The sequence below is a fragment of the Lacerta agilis genome, chromosome 6 (genome assembly GCF_009819535.1).
Source record: "Lacerta agilis isolate rLacAgi1 chromosome 6, rLacAgi1.pri, whole genome shotgun sequence".
In the NCBI taxonomy this organism is placed as follows: Eukaryota; Metazoa; Chordata; class Lepidosauria; order Squamata; family Lacertidae; genus Lacerta; species Lacerta agilis.
In genome coordinates, this window is record NC_046317.1 from 64,884,935 (window position 1) to 64,895,579 (window position 10,645).

Below are 10,645 nucleotides of genomic sequence, written 5' to 3' on the forward strand. Positions count from 1 at the left end.
ACAAGTTCTACCAGATAAAAATGTTTTGGTGGCACTCAGGACTATTTCCTAGCCCTGACATAAAAGGAAAGGAGCAAGTTCGCATGAAAAAGATATTCCACATACAGTTTTTGACTCATACATTCTCTTGCCAGTTTATTTGTTTCCTTTGGGCCTATAATGCTGTTTGTTAAATGTCTGAAGCACTTGGTAAGTTGAAAGTGTGTATTTTCACATGCTTTGTTTTTTCAGAACGGTGGTGAGTGTCTACGTGCATATATATCAGTCGCTCTGGAGCAAATTGCACAGTGGCATGATGAGCAAGGCCACAATGGACTGTGGTATGTGATGCAGGTGGTGAGCCAGCTTCTTGATCCACGCACTTCAGAATTCACAGCTGCCTTTGTAGGCAGATTAGTTTCCACGTTGATTTCTAAAGCAGGGAGTGAATTAGGAGAGAATCTCGACCAGATTCTGAGAGCAATTCTTAGTAAAATGCAGCAAGCAGAAACACTCACTGTAATGCAGGTAAGAGACTCAAAACTAAGTTGATAAAATGAGTAGTCTTGCCCAAACCCCTTCATGTAATTTAGCTGTAGTTTTATACATGAAGATGACCTGGCTTAGACCAAAGCCAATTTGGTGAGGGATATGTTCACTAATGCCTGGCAGGATGGTATTCCAGTTGTAAGTGGGTGTTCTGAATTGAACTCACAAGTTTGTTTATCCATTGCTTATGAAACAGCATATTCCCTATGATTACCACAAATATTGTATTAGCGTACAAAACAACTTGTCCTATAATATTAGAAATAACCTTAGAACAATTGTGTTCATCACTGCTACTTAAGCAGAGGACTTCTAAAATTATATTTGAGATGCATCATGAAGATGACTAAGCTTCTTAGCAGGGTGCATGGGGACTAGGTGCTTTGTAACTTTTTCAGTCAAGTTCAGTGACTGATCCTGCAGTCCTTTTTTGGTTTTTGTTTTGCAGGATGTTATTGTTGAGTTCAGTTTCAAGCAGTGGTAAAACCACTGAAATTCCCAAAATACAAAAGTCAAAATGTCTATCTTACTTTGTCTCTCTTGCAGTCTTTGATCATGGTATTTGCTCACCTGGTTCATTCTCAACTTGAACCACTACTGGAGTTTCTTTGTAGTCTGCCTGGGCCAACAGGCAAGCCTGCCCTGGAATTTGTAATGTCAGAGTGGATGAGTCGACAGCATTTGTTCTATGGACAATATGAAGGCAAGGTCAGGTAAGGTGTCCCTTGATCACATGTATTCCTTGACATACTTGAGCATGCTCATACCTTTCATTTTAAAAGAATCCTGTGTCATTGTAGATAGTTGTTTGTTCCCTGTTTTGCTTTAATAAACTGCTCTTTGAACAAAGCACCCTGCCCCAGATTTGTAGATAAGGGGAAAGAAACTATAGTTTGTTCTAAAGTCTTGTAAATAGGATGACAGTAAGAATGGAGCTGATCTTCAAGTATGTGACTTTTAAAATTTTCAGCTCTGTAGCCCTGTGTAAACTCCTCCAGCATGGTATCAATACAGATGACAAGCGACTGCAGGATATCAGGGTAAAGGGAGAAGAAATATTTAATATGGAAGAAGGAATACGCACACGATCAAAAGCAGCTAAAAGTAAGTGTTAAAATATTCTCTCAAGATCGATTCAATGCCAGAAGTAAGAGGCATAGAAAGTCCATTAAAATATGCTACAACTCCCATCAAAACCAGTGGGACTTAAGTGCCACTGACAGAGAATTAAAAGCTTTGAAAGTTATGACATGTACATCTTTTCCTGGTCTTTTTCAGATTAATGTACAATGCAAGACTTACACAGACATAAGAGATTTGATAGTAGTTGAATGTATTAAATGCATGGTGGTCAGAAACAGTGAACAATTGCTGATTTATAAATAGCAATCGTATATAGAAGAGTGTCATCTGTTAAATAATAAGATAAAGTGATGATGACTGTGCAAAGGATTGGCATTTAGTCATCCAGTTCTCCCTGATGCTGCAAATGTAACTGCTCAACAGGATGTATGTTCAGTCATTAGTTTAGAAAACAATGTTAAAGGGATCATAGTGAATGTATAGTGTTGAAAAGAGTTGACTACTGCTGCTTTTTGTGACAACTTTAAAAACTAAAGAGTAGCAGATTTGGAATGCCTCTTTAGACAGTTGTGAACGTTTACGTAATTGCATTGAGTTTCCTAAATTCTTAGCTGTATGTATAGATATATATTTATTTTCTCTGTTCCTCTCAGATCCTGAACGCTGGACAAACATTCCTTTGTTAGTTAAAATCTTAAAATTGATAATAAATGAACTTTCTAATGCAATGGAAGCAAGCGCTTCTCGACAAACTGCTGCAGAATGGAGTCAAGGTACAATACTGATGTGACTTGCAATCTTTATGGTGGTTATCATTTGGTGCCATCCAATATGTTGCAGTGGTAAGAGTTTCAGACTAGGTATAGGAACACCAGGTTCACATTTCCATTCTGACATGAATCTCACACTAAGGCCTGTCACTGTCTCTCAGCATACCTCACAAGGTAGTTGTTATGATAAAATGGAGGGATAGGGACCCAAGTATGCTGCAATGAGCTCCTTGGTAAGATATGAATGTAATACACTAAAATATATGACTGCTGCCTCTGTAGCACAAAATGTCAACTATGCCCGCATGAAGTGTGTGTGTGTTTGTGTAGTTTTATTTTTTTTAACCCATAAATCATAGAGAATGTTCACATGCTGTGGACAATCTTAGATTTGCACTAAGCTGCATAAGAGTTCAGGTGTTTAGAGAATAGGAGTTCTGGGAATAGGTCTTCTTACTTAAGCAGTGAGAGCTCTGCCCCCTTTATATGCCCCAATTCTATGTAATTTTCCTCAGTGACTAGAAATACTAAGTACTCCATGAAACAAATACTTTCAATTAGAAGTATGTGAATTACTAACCAAAATAATATAACAAATTTACTTGGCAATAAATACAATTTAAAAATAGTACTTAATTGTAGGTATATGTGCTTAGAATTGAGCTTTCTATGTACCTATATAGAGCATTCCATTGTCAACCATGGCACTTTCAGTTTATTTTTCTTTTTGGTGAGAATTGCAGCTTCCTTGGTAATATTCTGCTTGCTTAGAAATGTACAGCTCTGTCCAAATTGAAATTTCCAGTATGCCTCCTAGTTAAAAAGTGATGTCCAGGTGGTGAACTTTACATCAAAGCAAAACAAAAACAAAAAAACACACTCCTTATGGCAAAACTATTTCTCTCTTAATTAACAGAGGAATCCAATGATATGTGGGAAGATCAAGAAGAGGAAGAGGAAGATGAGGAGGAAGGGTTAACAGGGCAGCTATTGTCTGATATTCTTGCTACAAACAAGTATGGTGAGCAAAGCGGTTCTAAACTTGTGAAGATTATTTGTGCAGGGAGAGGTGGACCCAAACCTTTAATAAAAGTATTTTACAAGCCACTCTCACTATGTTGTTTAGAAATGTGACTTGTATAAGAACTGAAATAACATTTTCCAAATGTATTCAGTGTCTAAATAAAAGTGTTGTAGTTCATTTCAGTGCAAAAAGTGTATGCAAAAAAGACAGCTTTCTGTAATTGTGCATCTTGGTGTTTTCTTGCCAATATGATGGCTGACATATCACATATCACATTGTTTGTTTACAGATGACGATTATTATGAAGATGATGATGAAGACGATCCAGATGCACTGAAGGATCCTTTGTATCAGATAGACCTACAGGTAGGTTGAATGATAAAGGTTTCATTGCTGTTTACTAATTTTTTTAATACTTTAATAAATACTTATTGTAATCTTTTAAAATACTTATTCAAATACCTGGAATACAGTTGATACTGTTGAATACTGACTGTTAAATATTTATTCTCATTTGTTTAACATGCCCTCAAAACAGCATGAAGCTACTGTAATTAACTTTGAAAGCTTTATCTCGCAGTAATGCATAGCACCACACATAAGGCTGAAGAAAAATATCAGTACATCCATCTTGTGGTCAGTAAATAAAAGGACTCAGAAAGAAAAATCTAGATTTCTGTGTTGCCAGACAGTGGTCCTGAATATTGGGATGTAATAGTGCTCTGCTGCTGTTCTTTAAAGAGAAAAGCTTTTCAAATCTTGCAGCGGGAAACACCTGGAGTTCTAATTTTGAGTGGGAAAATGACTGAAAACGTTCTGCTTCTTTCCCCCTTCCCAAACTGCTTTGCTGTTTATATTATCCCAATACAGATTTTGTAACTGATGGTTAATGCCATCGAGTTGTTGTAGTCAGTGGAGGGTATGTATTTGGAGAGGAAGGTTCATCTTTCAGGAAAGTTTCTTTTAACAGCAAGAAAGCTATATAATACTGAGTGATGTATAAGAAAATGAAATAAATCAAAATTGAAATTAGAATTAGATAAAACCCCTCTTTGGGGTTAAAATGCAATCATTTATTTTAAAATAACTGGTAAAATCAAAACAAAATAAACTAAAACAACAGAAGCAATAGAAGCAAAGCAGTGACAGATTAGTGCAGGTATTAGTCTTAGTATCTGACAGGGAGCAATTCAGGTGGAAAAATAAAAAGGTCTTTTGCCTGGCATGAAAAGAATGTTGGAGTAGGCACAAGGCTTAAGGGTTTAAGACCTTCAAACTAAGGTCTTGAGTATTTTATATTGTTATCACTCTCTTGGAATAATATATTGTTATTCTGTATTATAGAAAAATTTCACGTATAAATAATTGTGCAGTATCCTGTGGAAATGAATTGACAACTATTTGTCTTCCTTATAGGCTTACCTTACAAACTTCTTATGTCAGTTTGCACAGCAGCCTTGCTATGCAGTGTTCTCAGACCACCTCAATGAGAATGAAAGAAGAGTTCTTCAGACCATTGGCTTATAAATCCTGAGCATTGTGAACATATCTAGAAAATATTTTTCTGGTTTATTTCACGTTTTGTGACTTGAAACATGAAACATCCTCCATTATTCGCCAGATGTGATTATCTTTATTTTGAAGAACTGTTCCTTATCTTATCATGATATAGGATTAAGAGAAGGATTGTTGAAGGTAACAAGAGGCAGATGTGCATAGAATTTTGCACACTGGATTTGCACAATGGGAACACTTTTCTTCAGATCAGCTTTTCAGGAGAAAATTAAAGTATCGTGCCCTAAAGCCAGCTTTCTCTCCTCCACTGAAAAAGCACTTCACTGACTTTTCACAGCACAGCTTAATGAAATGAGGAAGACATCGCCTTTCGTTCAGATGTGTATTGAAACTGGGAAGTTTTGTCCCACTTTGCACTTCTGTCACACAGGGTAAATTATCTTGATCTTACCATATGACATCTTTTTACAGACACTTGAGTGGAAATGGAATCCACTTACAATACAAGAGCTTGGATTAAAACCTGAAAAATAAAATTGTTTACCGTTCATATATAGAAGTAAATGACTCCTATCTGAGCTCCATTATTCTCATGATTCTTTACTAAAACTATCATGCACCCATACTGAGCAGGCTTGCTAAAAACTCAGTTCCTGTGGTTACTGATGACTGGTTTTGCAACCAAACATTTTTATACAAAATCTTGATTGTATTTAACTTGTCTATTTACTCCATGAATACAGCTTTCATATACTTTTTGCTTCCTTCACATACACAAATCACACAATATGGCTAAACTGTAGTCCACAAATTAGTATGTGTATTTTTATAGGGCCATAAAATTAACATTTACTGGCTAATCTGCAAGTACAGTGATGCATCTCACAACACCTCTTTGCCTTTTTCTCCCTTTTTGGGAAAGAAATTAAAAATAAAACTGTTCAAACCTCCATTTGCTATCATTCTTTTTAAAATATCCAGGTAACAAAATTGCATCCTTTGGTAATCTCTTTAAAATTCATGTGTGAAAAGCATACCAGCCTTTAATTGCCACTGCATTGAACGAGGTATAGGCATCTTTAATTTGAGGTATTGCACAGCTTATTTCACTGGTTTTTATGTTAAAGGTTATATGAGTCTTCCAAAATTAAACCCAAATTTAATGATGTAATTTAATGGTGTCATGATCTAGCAACTTTATAAAAATACAGTGGAGACAGTTCATGTGTTTATTACAACTGAAGACAGTTTGGATGAGATACTGTATGATGGAAGAGAGTGATGGCTTCCAGGTCTGAAAACTGGATTTATAATACTTTATTCATGTTCAATGGATAAAATTTAATGAATCATGATAAGCTGGAAGTTTGGGGAGTGTTTCAGTTTAATAGCTGTCAGAGCTTTCAGCCCCAACTTGAGACATCAACTGCGTAATTGCAGGACAGTGCCAAGGAGGAAAAAGCAGTAGGGGTTCAGCAAGGGAAATAAAATCACAAACGTGCTGGGGCCAAGCTTAGCTTTGCATGTTGAGTGTAAAAAAAGAGACTGTTAATTGAGGGACCAATATTAACTGTAGTTCTACCCTCCCTGTAATTCAATTTGAATGTGTGAGCACATTTGGACCAGGTTATTATTTATTCATCAATGAATTGTTATTTGCATATGCCTAAAGGCAATTTACAAATATACCATAAAACCAGCTAAAATAGTTTTAAGAATAGTACAAAAAACAATTGAAGGTAAGTTTATTTTGTATTTTTGTTAAATCTAATTGCAATACAGTATGTAGGATGCATCTCCCTCCAACTCAAGTTGTTTACTGACAGCATTTTTATACTCAAGCCTAATTTGCCAGTAAGAAGCAGTCTCATTGAAGTTCTGTTCTGCATTAGAGGCTGTTGCCCAAGTTACAGAGTTTTACAAAATAATAAACTTTTTAAAAAATCTACAGAGCAACAATGTCTAATTTTCTTTGTAGTATCAGAAGCTATAACTTTGCTTTCTTATTGTCAGTCCATACCAACTTAATCTATTATTGCACAACATGGTTTTTAAAAAGTGCTTACTGCATGAAGATTTAAAAAAAAATAACCTGTTTGCCATGGATCCACTTCCAGAAGATTGCAAAATAGCAGTTAACCACATGTGTATCTTCAGGCAAATATTAGGCTAGGGCAAAGAAGCTGAAGTGAAAGCACTGGTCTGAACTATGAGTCATTTCTCTAGGGGGTGGCATAAAGCAATGCAATTTCTAGCACTCCACAAATTTAGGACCACTGTGCCAAGACAAAACATATAGATAACTGACATTCTTGTGAAGTTAAGACATCTTAAATGTCTTTTCCTAATAAAAAACCTATTTATATACTGTATGTTAAGTACAGTGAGGGGTATTCCTCCTACTTATTCCTGTAACAATCATCTAGGACTCTAGGTGGCAAGACTGGAGATAGCTGAGAAAAAAGTTTTTTTTAATAGTTTATAAACCATTTCTAAATTGAAGCTGAATTTAGACTATTTTATGGAAATAGTGTCAAATAGTAACACCAACTTCTTGAAGAGGGCACTATCAAAAGCTATGACATTTGCAATTCTTAAAAAGTAAGCTTTGCTTTTATTGTCTTGCCAAAAATATTTTGTTGAACTATAAAATATAAATGCTTTAAGGCTTTTTTTGTGCAAGTTAGGAAACTTGAAAAAAGACCAGTTAGCTGAAAACAATCTTGTGACACAACTGACTTTAAAGACCACAGATGGGATTCAACTACCATGCCCTGCTAGCACAAGGATTTTTGCTTGTGCAACAGGAATCGCCTCCTCAAATATGCTTGAGAGGGTTGAGGGAACCCCCAGAGTACATTTAGGGGGATACACATGGGGTGGGGAAAGGGAGAAAATGTTCCATTGTGCAAGATTGAGTGCTATGTTTGGTTCTACCCCAAGTGTGAAACATCCACCTGAATTGTTTCCTTTCTGTTTCCTTTTCTAAGGTATGTCTATAAAATGTTTTACATAGGAGAACTGTAAAAATCACAACATCCTGTGTTTGAAGTACATAAAGCTAAAATGTAATCTCAGGAGTTAATAGCTCAGGATAGCATATTAAACTATCATTTAGGATACTAGAAACAGCTTATGTCTCATACATTCACCGTCCTTTAAAAAGTCTCATCTTGTAACCTTTGCACACTAAAGGATGGACTTGGAGTACCTCGTATTTTTATTGCTCCTTAAAATGAATGCCTGCTATACATATATGCCAGACTCCTTGAAAGAAAATGCAAGCCACTTTCCCCTTTTTATATGTATTTATCTTGCTGAGGAACTCTCAGAGCTCCTTAAAATGAATGCCTGCTATACATATATGCCAGACTCCTTGAAAGAAAATGCAAGCCACTTTCCCCTTTTTATATGTATTTATCTTGCTGAGGAACTCTCAGAGCTTCATTGAACAGAGGCTAGATCTGGTCAAATGCAATTTTAGAAACTGAACTAAAGCTATCCATAAATATTGTTTGTGTCTTGATTCTGTGTGGATAAAATTTAATAAACTCTATAAATGTTCAATGTCTGCTTTATTCTACACACAAAAGCCTTCCTGTGCTCATATGCATCTACCCGGTATTTGCTTAAATGATGCAGGAACTCCTGCGTGCATTCAGACGACTAATCCTGGATATGTTCTATATTTAGTTTTACAACAAGGCTTACTATTTGGTTAACTTTGCATTGTTGTCTGGCCTGCATCTGTACATGTGCATGTTGCCTTATCAATCTAGCAGGTAAAGAACCATAACGACAAGCAATTTAGAGTGGAATTCTAAGAAGTCCTGTGTTGAATGTGTATTACTCCCAACTAAGTACATAGGACTGTAGCCTTAGTTCCTGATGTGCTTTAGCCCTGGCAGGGATAATTATACTGTAATACAATCCAGGCTACATAAGGGCTCTCAGGAAAAGGTAACTGGAAGGATGTATTCATCTGATAGAGAATTTACGGTAATTGCCATAAAATTGTTAAATACAAGGATGCGGTATCTTGACCTCCAGATGTATCTCCCATCAACCTCAACCACCATGGCCAGTGATCCACTACTGGAAAACCATTAGTTCCTCAGTGCTGGTTTAACATGGCCACTGGTCCCATCACCTCCTGGCAAATAGAAGGGGAAGAAATGGAGGCAGTGAGAGATTTTAATTTCTTGGGCTCCATGATCACTGCAGATGGTGACAGCGGTCACAAAATTAAAAGACGCCTGCTTCTTGGGAGGAAAGCAATGACAAACCTAGACAGCATCTTAAAAAGCAGAGACATCACCTTGCTGACAAAGGTCCGTATAGTTAAAGCTATGGTTTTCCCAGTAGTAATGTACGGAAATGAGAGCTGGACCATCAAGAAGACTGATTGCCGAAGAATTGATGCTTTTGAATTATGGTGCTGGAGGAGACTCGAGTGTCCCATGGACTGCAAAAAGATCAAACTTGTCCATCCTTAAAGAAATCAGCCCTGAGTGCTCACTGGAAGGACAGATCCTGAAGCTGAGGCTCCAGTACTTTGGCCACCTCATGAGAAGATAAGACTCCCTAGAAAAGACCCTGATGTTGGGAAATATGGAGGGCACAAGGAGAAGGGGACGACAGAGGATGAGATGGTTGGACAGTGTTCTCGAAGCGACTAGCAAGAGTTTGGCCAAACTGGGAGGCAGTGAAAGATAGGTGTGCCTGGCGTGCTCTGGTCCAAGGGGTCACAATGAGTCGGAAACGACTGAATGACTGAACAGCTAGCTGATGTTGGAAGGTGTGGCACTGATGCCTAAAAATTAGATCTATTTGTGGCCATCCGCCCCACAGTATTTGGCAAACACTGCATTTCCAACTATGCCCTGTTTGCAAGCTTTTTCCAGGGCATCTGCCTGGCCTTTTAAAAACCAGTCTGGGACTAACTATTGCTCTACTATTCTAATGCAGGGGAAATTCTCCCAATTTTGATCTTTCCTAGACTCAACATTCCAATCTTGGGTGCTGCATCATCAAGATTTTGCCTAGTGCTAGGTAATACTCTTGCTAACAGTTGTACAAATAATACAACTTGCTCTGGTTCTGTGCATTCTAACGTGACAAGGCTGTAGGAGGCACACAGCCTCCAATGGTTCTCAATCTTCTCTCTATTCACAAGAACTTGATACCCATTTCATGTGATTCTTTTGCCTTACTGGACATAGGGAAGCTGGACAAACACTAGTTAAATGCTATCCGGAGTCTTAGTAAGAAATAAATAAAAAAATTGTCCAGTAGCACCTTAGAGACCAACTAAGTTTGGTCTAGGTATAAGCTTTTGTGTTCATGAAAAAGTGCATGCACACCAAAACTTATACCCAGAACAAACTTAGTTGGTCACTGAGGTGCTACTGGACATTTTTTTTAATTTATTTCGACTGCGTCAGACCAACACGGCAACCTACCTGAATCTTAGTGAGAAAATTCAAGTTAGGACTGTTTTTTTCTGGATTTGCTTCTTAAGGGTTTGAAACCAGTGTGGAAAGCAGGCTGTCTTTCTCGGGGCTTATAGAGCAGAGAAGGATTTTCTGTTTGCTAAAGGTGGTTAAATCCTGTTTGTTTGTTTTTTGTTTGTTTCTTAAGAACGTTCAAAGAGCCCGGCTGAATTAAAACAAAGGCTCATGTAGTCCAGCATCCTGTGCTCACAATGGCCAGGCAGATGCGCTCT

At 37.2% G+C, this 10,645-nt stretch overlaps 1 protein-coding gene across 1 annotated transcript in view; it reads left to right on the top strand.

Moving 5' to 3' along the window:
• Positions 1-6,868, top strand: part of IPO9 (importin 9) — a 33,728-nt gene extending 26,860 nt beyond the window's left edge. Inside the window, exons 18-24 of the mRNA XM_033153165.1 lie at positions 232-507; positions 1,075-1,241; positions 1,499-1,632; positions 2,265-2,384; positions 3,298-3,402; positions 3,695-3,771; positions 4,822-6,868. Coding sequence (XP_033009056.1) covers positions 232-507; positions 1,075-1,241; positions 1,499-1,632; positions 2,265-2,384; positions 3,298-3,402; positions 3,695-3,771; positions 4,822-4,932 — 990 coding nt within the window. The 3' untranslated portion in view covers positions 4,933-6,868. The remainder of the gene's footprint in view (positions 1-231; positions 508-1,074; positions 1,242-1,498; positions 1,633-2,264; positions 2,385-3,297; positions 3,403-3,694; positions 3,772-4,821) is intronic.
• The last annotated feature ends 3,777 nt before the right edge of the window (positions 6,869-10,645 follow it).